The sequence below is a fragment of the Peromyscus californicus genome, unplaced genomic scaffold (assembly GCF_007827085.1).
Source record: "Peromyscus californicus insignis strain IS unplaced genomic scaffold, ASM782708v3 Scaffold_9__1_contigs__length_137607984, whole genome shotgun sequence".
Taxonomy (NCBI): domain Eukaryota; kingdom Metazoa; phylum Chordata; class Mammalia; order Rodentia; family Cricetidae; genus Peromyscus; species Peromyscus californicus.
In genome coordinates, this window is record NW_026294617.1 from 16,021,884 (window position 1) to 16,036,873 (window position 14,990).

The 14,990-nt window shown below is 41.2% G+C and overlaps 1 protein-coding gene across 4 annotated transcripts in view; it reads right to left on the reverse strand.

The window, feature by feature from the left end:
- The window catches only part of Mccc1 (methylcrotonyl-CoA carboxylase subunit 1), a 48,589-nt gene extending 38,257 nt beyond the window's left edge, over positions 1-10,332 (reverse strand). Inside the window, exons 1-4 of one of the 4 annotated variants that reach the window (XM_052730239.1) lie at positions 10,161-10,331; positions 7,268-7,314; positions 5,480-5,616; positions 1,793-1,888 (exon numbers count right to left, since the gene is read on the reverse strand). In XM_052730239.1, the coding sequence (XP_052586199.1) occupies positions 1,793-1,888; positions 5,480-5,616; positions 7,268-7,314; positions 10,161-10,237 (357 nt within the window). In that variant the 5' untranslated portion in view covers positions 10,238-10,331. Of the gene's footprint in view, positions 1-1,792; positions 1,889-5,479; positions 5,617-7,267; positions 7,315-8,112 lie in introns of all 4 variants that reach the window. The other 3 variants (XM_052730241.1, XM_052730240.1, XM_052730242.1) reach the window with 3 other exon arrangements.
- Positions 10,333-14,990: the final 4,658 nt, after the last annotated feature.

Genomic DNA, 14,990 nt, shown 5'->3' on the forward strand with positions numbered 1-14,990 from the left:
CAATGCACCCTCCCCTGGGGAGATCTCTCCGGAGACGGCTGACAAGACACCAAGGGCTCTGTCATAGCATGCTCCCAAAGAGATGTCTACAGCATTCATGTTGGAATATGAAGTCTGTTGGCACCAGGAAACCCTGTTTCTTTCTTTCACTTGCTGCTGCCTCACAGGTGCTAGGCAGTGGTCTACCACGGAGTTACACCCTCAGCCTAGTGTCTTCTATTGCAGTCGTATATATGAAACCTACCAGGTACCGGTTCAGGCGATTTTAAGCCTGTGATTCACAATGATGAGGATCTCCTACTGCTTTCACCACCTATCTCCAAAATGTTATCACCATCCCAGATGCGGTTCCTGTGACCAAGCAGCCACTAGTTTCTTTTCTATGAATTTACAAACCTAGGTATCTTCTATCAATGGAATTCTTGTCGGTCTATGGCTTATTTAACTTAGCATGTTTTCACATTCTTTGGCAACTTGCACCAGAATTTCACTCATTTTTAAGGCTAATATTTCACTATATGTAAATTCCACATTTGGTCATCCACTAATCTGTTCACAGACATGTGAGTTGTTTCTATCTTTTTTTTAAATCTATAAATAATATGACTGTGAACCTTGGTGTACAAGTATGAGCACCTAGTATAAATTCTTCAATGTACACTTCCAAGTACAATTAATAGGCTAGTGAGAGATTTCAGTGGGTAAAGTGCCCACAGAAAGCTAGACAACTTGAGTTTGATTCTGGAAGCCATAAAAAGGTAGAAGGAGAAAACTGACTCTACAAAGCTGTTCTCTGATCTCCACATTCACAAGCTCCCAACCCATATATCACACACACACACACACACACACACACACACACACACACACACTTACCAACATACATAAACACAAACACCCACACATATACACACACAAACATGCATACACACATTTACAGACATATATGCACACATATATGCACACACATACATAAATAAATAAAACTTCAAAGTGGAATTAATGAATTGTGTGGTCATTTCTAGAACAACCTATCTTTATATACACATTAAAATTTTTTTATCTTTACACAAACTTTCTCAAATTTTTAACAACTGAACTTAAAGAATGCTTAAATCAAGAAGTGGCCATTATTTATTATAAATTAAATGTTAAGACATAATTTTCCTTTTTTGTTTTAAGACCTATTTTTGGTTAAAAGAGTAATAGTTATGAAACAGTTGTTATTACATCTCTTTGTGTGTGTGTGTGTGTGTGTGTGTGTGTGTGTGTGTGTTGTGGGGCATCCATGTAGAAGTCAGAGGACAACTTAGAGGAATCAGTTCTGTCCTTCCACTGAACTCAGATTGACAGGCTTGGCAGCAAGTGCCTTCACGGATGAGCCACGTCATCCGCCCTAGAAAAACCCACACTTTAACTTAGAACAGCATTGCTATTAAGGACAGCAAAGGGCTATAGCCCGGGAAGGGGTTTTTATTGTTCTGTGAAAAACTGGCCTAAACCCAAACGTCTGATGTTCCAAGCACCTGAAATTTGAGGTAGAGGAGCTCAATTCTCTCTTAATTCTAATTTATAGTTTAGATTCTCCCTCTACCTACTTCCCAAAAGATTTCAAGTAGAGGACCCAGTAAAATGGCTGAGGAAGGAGAAGTAATACATAAGTTTATGAAGATAACTCAATAATCACATGTAAAAACTCACTAAAAAGAGAAAATGTCTGCAAAGAAGTAATTTTGCATAAACTATACAAAATTTATTTGCTTTGCATTGCAAATTTTTTCACAGTTTTTACCTGTGCCGCAGAGCTCTTGGCCACTTGAATGATTTTCTCCATTGCCAGGTAGCTCTGCTGAGATGGAGCAGGGCCGATGGAATATGCTTCATCTGCCTGTTAAAGACCACAAGGCTAGTTTGCACTTGTATGGTTACCTGTGGAGTAATTGTTTAACTAGGCAAAGATGTGTTACATCTGTTTACTTTCTGGAGGACTACTTTAACTAAGTGAAGGTGTGTTACATTTGTTTCTGCTGCCTTTGTTAACGACGTAAGCTATGTTGCATTTGTTTCACCTCGCCTGCCTAAGGCACCTGATTGGTCGAGTAAAAAACTGAACCGCTAATAGTTAGGCAAGAGAGGGATAGGCCGGGCTTGTGGGCAGGGAGAATAAGTAGCAAGAGAAATCTAGGCAAAGGGGAAGAGAAGAAGGAGAACAAGGGAGAAAGAGAGGGACAGGCCTGGGATCAGAAGCCAGCCAGCCGCCAGCCAGACAGCCGCCAGGCAGACAGCCGCCAGCCAGACAGCCGCCAGCCCGCCAGCCAGACAAGAGGCAGTGAAAGTAAGACATATGGAAAGAAAGGTAAAAAGCCCCAAGGCAAAACGTAGATAAAGAGAAACATTAAAATAAGAGGTAAGATGAGGCCAAGCATTCATAATTAATAACAAGTCATGATTTGGGAGCTGGTTGGTGGCTTGAAAGAAAGAGCCTGACAGAGTCACTATTAAAACTGAAAACGCCGGGCACAGCAGACATGAATAGTGTAAGATGAAGAAGCGGAAGCAGCAGTTTGGGACTCAATCCTGCATGTAAGGAGAGTCAAATTCAATTTTCCCAAATAAACCACAGTCTAGATTTAATCACAGCATTATAAAGATCGTAAATGTGTTTAATGCCTAAAGTTATAATCTGGAAACAGATACAAAATACATTAACTGAAACATGTAGCAAGAAAACATTACAAAGTTTATATAATCTCTCATAATTTATACATTAATCTACACTATCCTTTATATTTTTCATACAATCAAAGCATCCCTCGAAGTAGACCAAAATAGACAGCATGAATTCATTTATGCACATGTGCCAAATGCCTACTGCGTGCCAGGCTTTGGGTTGGGAAGTGTCCCTTACAGAGGGAAGACAGCCATCAAGCATTCACACACAAATGGGAACTGTGACAAAGGTCCAAAAGAAGAAGTCAGTGATATAATAGTAATGGGGTGACTGTCTCTGCTCTGAGGGTGGCCAGGGTGAGCTAGCAGGGGCGGTCAGGGCAGGCCCCTGGTAAGGACGTGGCCTGAGGATGGATGGAGAAAGCGGGCTTAGGAAAGGGACTGCAGAGCTTCCATGGACAGAAAACACATATGTGAAGGTCCAGAGGTGGACAGAAACCTGGTCTGTGTATGTGACCGAGGGTAACTCATGTGGCTGGGTCATAGTAAGTGAGCAGTCAAAGGACCAGTGATAACTGATTTCATGAGGCCTCTGGGAAGCAAAAATGTTTGGATTTTTTTCCTATTAGAATTCATAATGAGATTTGGGGAAAAAATACAAAAGGCAAAATAAATACCAAAAATTATATTTTAACTTCACAAAACACAAGTCCATTCTCATTCTGAAAAACATGGACAATAATACAATGGTAAATTGGCCTTGGGTACCACCCTTTCTTCACTACAGTCCTCTCCAGACATATTTTCCACTATAACCAACTTGGGACATTCTTTTCACATTCATAATTGTATTTGTTCATATAAACATAAGCACATACAGTCTTAGTTTTATACAAATAGAATTATACTATTTGCCTATATTCTGGAATTGACTTTTGGGTGCTTCTTCACTAACATACACATATACAGCTGTTAGAACAGTTGCACAGAATGGAGGTAGCATAGCTCATTCAATCACAAGTCTCTTCACATGAATTGAGGTTGCAGCGGCACAGCACTGGACACAGGCAAGATCAGAAAATTCTTCATATACCTCTGTGCGCATTTATATGTGAATGTGGCTCCTCTATCTTGGGGACACAGACCTGGCAGAATGTCTGCAGGACAGGGTTACAAATGTGTACATTTTAATAATTCCTGGTTCGTCAGCACTGGGATTTCGCTAACAAACATCTCCATCAAGACACCAATTCTACCCATCCCAACCAACATCAAGTATTAGCTTTCTGTCTCTTAAAGATTTCCCAACTTGATGGATCATAAAGCAATTAAACTATACGAACAAACTTTGGTTCAGAACTTGGTCTGGCTGAAATGCAAAAAAAGAGATCCTAAGAGGACCAGGAGGGAATGGGAAGAAGGTTCAGAAGGCAATAGTAGCATTCTCCAGTCAAGACAAGACAGTGGCCTGACTTCCTGTGCAGGTAAGAGAGGGCAGGAGGAAGTGGGAGGAGTGTCTGGGAGCGGAAGTAGCAGCCCTTAGTGCTCTCTAAAAGAGGGAAGGCTGACGTGTATAAAGTGGGAAGAGGAGGGGAGACATTCAAACATACTAGGTCTCTGCATCATTATTTTTATCAGCAAAGGTGTTGTCAACTGGGAAGGAAAGTGTGGGAAAACACCAAGTTGAATACAGATAAAACAGCTGGAGTTCAGTGTCAGGACACAGTGGTTTGGTGTCTGACAAACAGACAGCTGGTGTCCCTGGACACCCATGTTCAAAAGGAAGCCTGAGCTACAACAGAAATTTGGGAGTTTTCCATAAAGTCAAAGGGCTAGGTAAAATGATCTAGAATAAAAGAATCAGTGAGAAAGAAGGAGGGTCAAGACTAAGTCTTGACATCAGAACTTCAACATCAATGGTCTAACTCATACAGGTAGGTGAGGTCCAGAAAGAACAGTGAGAAAGGAGAGGAGGTTCAGAGAGAGACCTGAAAGGCAAGAGGAAACTTACTTCTAACAAGAGGGAGTAGTTTACCATGGTTTAAAAAAAAAAAAAGCCCATCTGAAGCTGGTCCAGGAACTCAAACTGATGCATGAAGTCTTGCTGGGGGCTAACAAGAGTCAACAGCTGAACTCATCTGTGCTAGAGTTCTGTCTGGAAGATAAGAACTAGTCATAACTGAAAACACAAACTTCAGCTGGACAATGGTGGTGCACACCTTTAATCCCAGCGCCCAGCACTCAAGAGGCAGAGGCAGAGGCAGGCTGATCTCTCTGAGTTTGAGAACAGCCTGGTCTATGGCCAGAGCTGTTACACAGAGAAACCCTGTCTCAAGAAACCAAAAACAACAATAAAAAAGAAAGGAAGGAAGGAAGGAAGGAAGGAAGGAAGGAAAGAAAGAAAACGCATATTTCAAAGGAGTTCAAAGGAATTGAGTATTTTTAGCTTGGATTTTACTGATGAACTAAAGTTCAGAAACATCGAGTGACCTATCTAAGGTGAAAATGCTAACAGCAATTGTCTTGACCTTTTTGTCCTTGCATATCAGGGCCCTGGAATTAAGCAATCTTTTATGAGATCAAATACCTTGCCTGTAAATCAGCTATGTGACTGAGCACTCTGGATCATCCAGTGTGACATCTTAAAAGTGTCTCCAAGAGGAATGCTCAGTGAGTAGTTGGAACCTACTTACACAAACCCTGTGGATACTTGCAAGCACCAACTGTCACTTTAAGGAGCTAAACTGGACACAAAAGCAAACACATGCAATCACTAACAAGATTTTGTTTCCAAATTTTAACGACATACCATATCTACATGCATGGAATTCCTGTCAGCCTCGCTGTAAACAGCCACAGACTGTATGCCCATTCTTTTGGCTGTTCGTATCACCCTGCAAGCAATTTCTCCTCTGTTTGCAATGAGGACTTTGGCAATGCTTCTTCCTGTTAAGACACCATGAAGAAAGACACAAGTGTTATTAGGAAATGAGAAATTAAAATACATTATTAGTCAGCTCCTAAGGGCTTACTTTGATAAACCTGGCATACCGAAACCTAAAATTACCATTTTAATATTAGACAGTGGGTTTCTTTTCTATTCACTAAAGTTCATAATATCTCTATCATTGCAAACTCAAGTTACTCAGTAAGATACATAAAGCTTTAAAAAAAACATACTGTATGATCTTCATATGGAAGAGCTTAGGACACTGAAATCAAGAAACGCAGTGTGAAGGAGTCATGACTAGGTTCTCAGTTTTTCTTTTGACTGTCATGAAAATGTCCTGTTGTTACTTTCAAATGCCACCCCTTCTACGTGGGTAACGCCTGCACTCTCAGCGGCTCCAGCTCATTCATGTTTCTAGTTCTCTACAGTCAATCTCCACTTGGACGTCTGCTCGTCGACCTAACATCAGAGCATCTAAAATATGGCTTCTTGTGCTTTTCCTCCAGATCTTTCCACCGGCACTCTTTTCTCAGTTCTCAAACTCCTGGAAAGTTATGAGTATCACCGAATTTTCCCTGGAGGTCTGCTCTCATCCAGGCAAATCATGAGGCTCCTCAACGCTTTCCTGCACTGTTTCTTGAAATGTTCCTTGCCATTACTAGACTCCACCTTTATTAATCTAAACCTAATCAATACAGGTGTTTCAAATATGTCCAACAACACGGGCCAATTCATTTCCAATCTGCATAGTTCTCTCAAATTTATTTCGTAAAAGGCTATTTATACTGGTTATGCCCTATTCACCCACTTCCGATTCATCCAGGAGATAAAGCTTACGTAATCACATTTTATAAAGAAATGGTACAGTATAGTGGGCATTGATGCCCACGCTACAGCCTGCACTGTCACCTGGTGATTACAGTAATTCTGAGTGACCAAGAGAGTCACTGTTTCCTTTTGTTTCAACCACGGTAACAAAACTGCCTCATCTAGAAAAAGAATGATAAAATTTCCATCATCACACAGGAGATAAATTCTGACAGTTTAAAATAAAGTTTTTTCTTAAAAAATAAGGTTTTTGGCCAGGCGGTGGTGGCACACACCTTTAATCTCAGCACTCCAGGAGGCAGAGGCAGGCAGATCTCTGTGAGTTTGAGGCCAGCCTGGGCTACAGAGCGAGATGCAGGTCAGCTAGGGCTATGTAGGGAGACTCTGTCTTAAAACAAACAAATAAACAAAAAATTGAAAATGCTCTCCATCATTACGCATCAAAATCCACACTCAATAGCAAAAAAAAAGATTTGACATAAAAAGCACAGCTGGTGAGTTAGTAATTAATAAGAACATTATCACAAAAATTCAGAAGTCTGAGCCGGGCGGTGGTGGCGCACGCCTTTAATCCCAGCACTCGGGAGGCAGAGCCAGGCGGATCTCTGTGAGTTCGAGGCCAGCCTGGGCTACCAAGTGAGTCCCAGGAAAGGCGCAAAGCTACACAGAGAAACCCTGTCTCGAAAAACAAAAAAAAAAAAAAATTCAGAAGTCTGAAGGTTTATGAGAGCTAATTCTATTGTACACAAATTAAAGAGTAAACATTTTTTTTTTCTTGGCTCACACCCTAAAGCAATGCTAAACACAGTCTGCCAGTACCTGGGGTTGTTCCGTACTTCATGGTTCTCTGCTTCCAAGCCCATTCCCTATAAAATAAATCCAAATGGAAGATTAATCAGAATATACTAGATCAGCTACTGCTCTTTCAAAACTTGTAAAAACAAGTCCAGATGTGGTGGAAATTTAACCTTAAGCCCATTAGCAAAGTGATTTAGTAAGACTCCGTGGAGAGAAAGCCAGTCTAGAGCCTGGGAGGCTGAGTTCTGGCCAGTCTCCCTTTGGGTTGAGGTCTCTGAATGAGTCACCTAGCCTGTTTAATATCTGAAGCTGGCACTTGGCCAGAGAGACACTTAAAAGGGTGAAGTGCTTTAAAATCTTCTACCTCAGCTTTTAAAAACCTTTGGTTGGACTGTAAATAATTGTAAAAACCACCCAGCACACACACAATCAGAACTGTCAAGGGAGATTACTCACTCTGCATTTTGATGTTATCTGTTCCGTCCTATTGAATCAAACATGCTAACCAAATTACACTTTTAAAATACAAATTGAAGCTGAGTGGTGATGGCACATGCCTTTAATCCCAGCACTCGGGAGGCAGAGCCAGGTGGATCTCTGTGAATTCGAGACCAGCCTGGGCTACAGAGTGAGTTCCAGGAAAGGCACAAAGCTACACAGAGAAACCCTGTCTCGAAAAACCAAAAAAAAAAAAAAAAAAAAAAAAAAAAAGAAGAAAAAGAAAGAAAATAGAAAATACAAATAGAATGCAAACCTCTGATAAGACAGTTATGACATTAAGGCAGAGAAAGTAAAGGAAGGAAGCTGAAATAAAATGAAACAAGGGTAGCAGAAATAAGAAATGTTGGCTATGGCCTGGTCCCTACCTGCTTCTCTTCAATATGGCTTGTCCAGTCACATCACTCTACACTGGGGTTTCTCAATCTTTTTTCATTAATACCCTCCCAACGAGAAAACTTAAATAGTAAGGAATAAATTTTACAAACAGATGAATTTGAGTTTTAGAGATCCACAAACACATGTTAGTCAAGCGCTTAACCTATAGTTCCTATTCTGTAAGAGTCAATCTTGAAGATACTTCTCAGTTTTAATGTATACAGTTTTTCCAAGCAAAACCACAGTTGTATAGAGTGAGGAGCTTAGCTCTTCCACAAAGCACAAAGATCACAGTATACATTAGATATCATGTAACTGCAACAATATGCATACACCCTTTGCATGTGACTATGCGACCATCAGGGTCACTTGAGGCACACTCTATACTCACTATCCTGGGAGGGACGCACACTTAATCAGATGCTGTCTTGAAGCCTACTGGGAAGACATACATCTTTGGCATGAGAACTCTGCAGATAGTTTCCCCAGGAGACTGGTGCTTTCTTAAATCTTCCTAATTCAGCCCACCTCATATTCTTGATCTTCAAGGAGGAAGACATTTTTCCTGATCTTTATGAGACATTTTCCAGCTTGGAGCATTGTCTTCCTTTGACCTCTTGAGGTAAGTTAAGGTTTAAAGCCTTTCCAGACAGTTGTGTCTATGAAATGACAAGTTCATATGGGACCACTGACAGCCCAAAGCATTTTCCTTTCAGCTAGTAGAGACTGAGACAGGCGGAAAGCCACACCCCGTAGCTGTAATCCTCTATCCGCACAACGCTTTCATTGCTCTAGCCTATTTTTTAGTTATTTTTGCTACGTCTTAAAACATTTAAATAAGATAAGTAAGTTGCTGCCATGAGATAATTACACTGATTAAGACAGCTTCTGTTCTCATGCCTAAAATCTTACAACGAGGGATTCTTTTCTCTGAGATATAAGAGGAATCATGGTTGGGAAAAAAAAATCTCATGCTGGTAAGATTTTTAATTCTAGAAACCATTAGAGAGATGATAAAGTGTGGCACTTCATCTCCAAAAGGAGCTGTGGTACAAGTTAGTCACCTACAGACTTTTTCTACAGACAATAAGCAAGCTTTGAGAGAGGAAAGAGGAAAACGAGTCTGTGGTAGTTCTGTGGAAACCTAAAAAAAAAAAAAAAATTAATTCACAGGAAAGAAAATAGCATTGACACTTTCTTCACCATCTTCCGTATTTAAAATATAGGGGTGAGTCACTGACAATCCAGGATATCTACCACTGTTGGCTGAAGATTTGTTGATTCTTCAAAGTCCGTTTATTGACTAAACCATATGGACCATATCTGGTTAAATTTTTATTCACTTGTTAATTTGGACAAAAGAGAGGACCAGTATCATATTAACATTATCTCTGTTAGATACGAGCACCATTACCTCTTCCTAGAAGAAACTGAAGCAAAGTTATCAGGTTACTTGGCCAAGGTCATACACGAAGTGAGCAGCTGAGACCCAGTCCTCTGCCCCCAGGGCAGTCTTGAGGCTTCCTTTCCAGAATGTGGGAAGGTGATGATAATGATGAAGCCATCTACCTACAGGACTGGGGTTTTCACCGCAGAAGTTACTGTCCCCAAAGTGTGGAGCTTCATCGCCAAAATAATCTGGGGTACAAGTGAGTCATCTTATACAGCTTTGTACAAACTTGTGAACAGCATTCGACAAAACTCCTCAGCCCTCTGCAGGGTTGCTCTCATTAATTTGATTCTTTCCCTCAATAGGAAAGATCTCTGGGAATCCTTTTGTGAACTGAACTCAAGATGGGGAAGCTCAGCTGAAAGGGACTTTGGAAAGGGGGTCCTGGCCCATGTCTCTAGCTGTGCACTCTGCGGCTGGAGCGCCACCCTCCCACCCTCGGAGCCAATGACACAGGGACCTGGGAAGAGCCAACACGTAGAAGTGGGACAGCGCCCACCAAAACCACACACAGAGACTTAAAGGGCCGCTCACACGACCCAGCGCCCCTCCACCCGGCCGCGCACGGACCCGCCGCCCCATCGTCACCTCGGCTGCAGCAGCAGGAACGGGACCCGCCGCCACTGGTTCCTGTCCACCACAGCCAGCAGCGCCGCCGCCGCCATCCCCGCACAGCCGGATCGGACACCGAAAGCTGCCTGGCGTCCGGGTGAAAGTGTCCCTCGCCTCGCAAGCCTCTTGTCCGCCCTCGGCCACCGTTGCACCGAAGACTAGGTGGGCGTCTCCGCAAGAGCCAATCACAGAACCGGGCATCTCGAAGGCACCGATTGGCTGATTGGACCATGTGCCGGGGCGGGAGTAGTGGTGGTGGTTGTGGATTGTGAGTCGCTGTGCTCCTTCAGCCCTGCGCTGTTGGGCGGAGCCAGCTCTCCTACCTTTCTAGGAGGGTACCTAACCGGAGCTGGAGACGCTGAAGACATGGAGCCTTTCCAACCACCACTCAAAAGAGCAAGCATTCTCACGGAACATCAGGAAAAAGGGGAAGTCGAAACTGAGTGGCAGAATATCTAGAAAATAAAGACAGAGTAAAAATAATCTGTGCATGGTTATTTGAGACAGCTGGGGCAGGGTTCATAGGGGGGAAAACAGTAAGTTGGAGAGTTACAACTACAAAAATAAATCGGGCAGAGTGGCACATATTTACAATCCCAGAACTAAGGAAGCAGAAGCAGAAGGATTGTGGTGAATCGGAGGGTTGACTAGACACTGAGTTCCAGGCTAGCCTGAGCAATACTTCAAGGCCCTCCCTCAAAAACCAAAATAAACAAAATATATAAAGTAAACATGAATGCAGCAGGAACACAAAGGTAAAGGCGAATAAGTTAATGGATTCACAGAACTAATACCTTTGGACTAATAAATCCAGTGTGAGAACCTAAGAGATCCATGGAACAAAAATGTCTCTGATCTGCAAGCCCCTTGCCCAAGGGCAGATAGTTCCTGAAATGCTGGAGGCTATTGTTTATGGGAGATAACAAGCCGAATTTCTTACTCCCCTAAACAAGTTTGTTTGTCCCTACACCAGATGTGCCTGATCACGGCTCACAGCCAAAAATTACGTCCGGATGTATGATTGGGCCTGATAGAAATACTTGAACCCTTGCAAACCATGACCCAGGGCCATTTCCTGGGAAACCAGAGGAACAGTTCATCAGCCTGGCCAGTATTAAAGCTTGCTCCAAATTTGACTTTTAACTGTGGCAGTGGTCTTGTTCTCAACTGGTGGGAGAACACGTAGGAAAACAGTCAATCAGAAACAAAGGGGGCCCAGTGGAGGCAGGAGGACCAAGAGGTCATCCTCATCTACATAGCAAGTTTGAGGCCAGCCTGGGCTATGCCAGAACCTGCTTTAAAATGGAAGATGCTGTCTTGAAAATTTTGAACTTTTAGAACTAGATCATGTGATCAAAGAACAACCCTTCCTACCATTCCACCCCTCTTCACCTCTACCCCAAATGATGAAAAAGCCCCTCTTCTGCAAAGAAATTCCATATGAATAGTAAACAATGGTTCACTGCAAAGCTATTAATATTTTCTAGAACACAAAAAGATGGGAAATTTTGAAGTTCTTTTTTATGAAGATAACGATGATACCAAAAAACAACATGTACTTCACACACATAATGACTGACAGTCTAACGTCACTTATGGGTATTAATGGGAGAATCCTATATAAATATTACTAAAGCACAAAGTGACATGTAAAAACATACATTTTATTGTAGAAATGTAAGATTGGGCTGTTACTGAGAAGTCGCTAATTCAGTTGATCATGTTAATATTTGAAAGAAAAGAAAACAATCTGCTCGTAGTTACTTGAAGTGTTTGACAAAACCCAGCCGTAATTCTTTATTGTAACTCAATAATTCAAGAGTTGGGATTAGGCTCTCTGGGAAAAAATGTTGGATCCTTATTCACTTTTCACACTCAACACCAAATAAACCTTAAATGGACAAAAGCACATGTGTGCAAGAGCAAATACACACACATGTACACATACATATATAACTGTTTTAACCTTGCCTCAAAATACTTTAATTGCCATAAATTTAATTAAAATGTACATTAAACACATGTTTGGCATTCTAAACTTTCTATAATCTCAATACCACAGGATACATATAATTTACTATACAGATGTGGAAAATCTAGTTAGCATATAATACTTTGCCCCCCTGTTAACAGTTTATTATGTGAAATGCACATACTGATTTAGAAATCCTATCTTTTAGCTGGGCCATGGTGGCACACACCTTTAATCCCAGCACTCAGGAGGCAGAGGTAGAATGATCTCTGTGAGTTTGCGGCCAGCCTGGTCTACAGAGCAAGTTCCAGGACAGTCTAGACTGTTACACAGAGAAACCCTATTTTGAAAACCAAAAAAAGAAAAAAGAAAGAAAGAAAGAGAAAAGCAAAAAAAAGAGAGAGAGAGAGAGAGAGAGAGAGAGAAAGAAATACTAGCTTTTGGATCTTGAAATTTAATGTATTACAACAAATAAAAATCATAGTACATAATTTAAATTTGGTAGAAAGTGTCAGTTTCTTAGATATTTTGGATAAATGTGCACTTTTCTTAAAAAAGATATCCCTGGAGAAATAACAACACATTGGGCACTGGTAGATAAAATCACAGACACCAGGGTGAGGGGAACTCTTGCTATGCAAAGGCAGCCAGGTGCATCACAAAAATGAGTGGATCCTTCCGCAGGAGGATGATGTAAAGAGTCAAGTACAGCAGAGAAACCCAGTCAGGTGAAAGCCTATGGTCAGAGCAAAAGCCACAAAGGGAGCTTGGGGCCAGCCTGGGCTACATTAGACTCTCTCAAAAGATGAAATAGGTTTTCTTTTTGTGTTATTATATGAGGGCTAAAGTTATGTTTTAAGTTCAAATTACTGTGTTTAAGAGATCTATAAAACAAAAATGCCTCTAGGCTATAAGCCCCACTTGCCCAAGGACAGATAACTTCCTAGAACGCTGGGGGTTGTTGTTCATATAAGATAATAAGATACAAGTTCTCATTCTTGTAAACAAGGTTGGTTGCCCCAACTGAAGAGGGTGTGCTTGATCACACATAGGTGGGAGGTTATGTAGTCAGGAAGTATGTCAAGATGTGTGCTTGCCCCGGATTGGATGAAGACAGGCTTGTGGGTTTTGCCGTTATAAGCACTGGATTAACGTAATTCGCTGCTATTCTCTGGGAATCCCAGGCATGGACCTGGCCAGTGTCCATCGTCCTGCCAGTATTTAATAAAGTTTGCTTCTAATTTGGCCCAAACATTGTGGTAGTGGTCTTATTCTTGCCAGTAGGATTAACAATTACTTTTCTAACTTTTTTTTTTTTTTTCTGTCTTTCGAGACAGGGTTTCTCTGTGTAGCTTTGCGCCTTTCCTGGAACTCACTTGGTAGTCCAGGCTGGCCTCGAACTCACAGAGATCCGCCTGGCTCTGCCTCCCGAGTCCTGGGATTAAAGGCGTGCGCCACCATCGCCCGGCTACTTTTCTAACTTTTTACATATGATTTCAATATATTAAAGCTATTATTCTTCAGCTATGGTACTTGGGTGACTTCCAAAAATATGGCAGAGTTCTTTCATCATATTTTCCCCTTCCTAGCTAGTTCTTTCTAGTTGTGTGAGACCTGTGTGACACAGTTGAGAAGGCACAGTTCCTTCCAAGACCAGCTCAGTATCACAGATGCTGAAAAGTGGCAATACACTCATATAAATTTCTATTGGAAAGATTAGAAAAATTGCACTTGATTTCAAGAACACTACAAAAATCAAGGGAAAGTATCTTATAAATTGCTTTGTAAATTCTTCTGATTATTTCTACAGCTTTTTCTTTTTCCTTTAACCTACATTTTTTCAATAAAATAAAAACACCAGAATATTGAATGTTTCTTTTTTCCCTTTTATATATAATATATTCTGATTACAGTTTCCCCTCCCTCTACTCCTGCTAGAACCTCCCACCTCCCGTCCACTATGGATCCACTCCCTTTCTGTCTCTCATCTGAAAACAAATGGACTTCTAGGGGATAGTAATAAAATATAGTAAGATAAAACAAAAACTGACAAGTGGAAATTGGACAAAAAAAAAAAAAAAAAAAAAACACCCTGAAGGAAAAGAGCCCAAGAGAAGGCACAAGGAACAGAGACCCACTTGTTTGCACACTCAGGAATCCCATAAAAACACTAAACTTGAAACCGTAATAGATATGCAGAGGACCTGGTGCAGACTCGTACAGGCTCTGTGCATGCTGCTTCGGTCTCTGTGAGTTCACATGAGCTTTGATCGTGTTGATTTAGAAGGCCTTGTTTTCTTGGTGTCATCCACACTTGCTGTTTTTTTTTTTTTTCCTCTCCCTGGTTTATTAAACGCAGATTCTTTTCTCATACTATAAATCTGAAATTTCTCTTCCCTCTACTCTCCTCAGTTCCTTCCATGTATAATATTTTAAAAGTTCTAGAAGATGTTATGGTAAATAGAACAGGGAAGGATTTGTAAATACATCACAGCACTCAAAATGTTGACTCAGGTAATGCCATCTTGTCCTGACTCCATGTTGTGTTTACCTGTCAGCCCTCTACCCTCCCAACAATCATGCCTGCCTTGAAAATGTGTTTGAGATTTCTAACCAAAGTAATTAATATAAACTAAGACAACTGAAGAAGGGGTAAGTCAAGAATAATTACCATGTTATGTCTGAAATAAATACTGTACTATGCCAGGAATGACCATTTCAAGGTTCCTGATTGTCCTCCAATGCTGATGTAAAGTATGGTCTTTAAAGGCAAAACCTGCTGTACCCATAAACTTCAGCACCGAGAGACTCTGAAGTGTAAACCCACTTTAGGC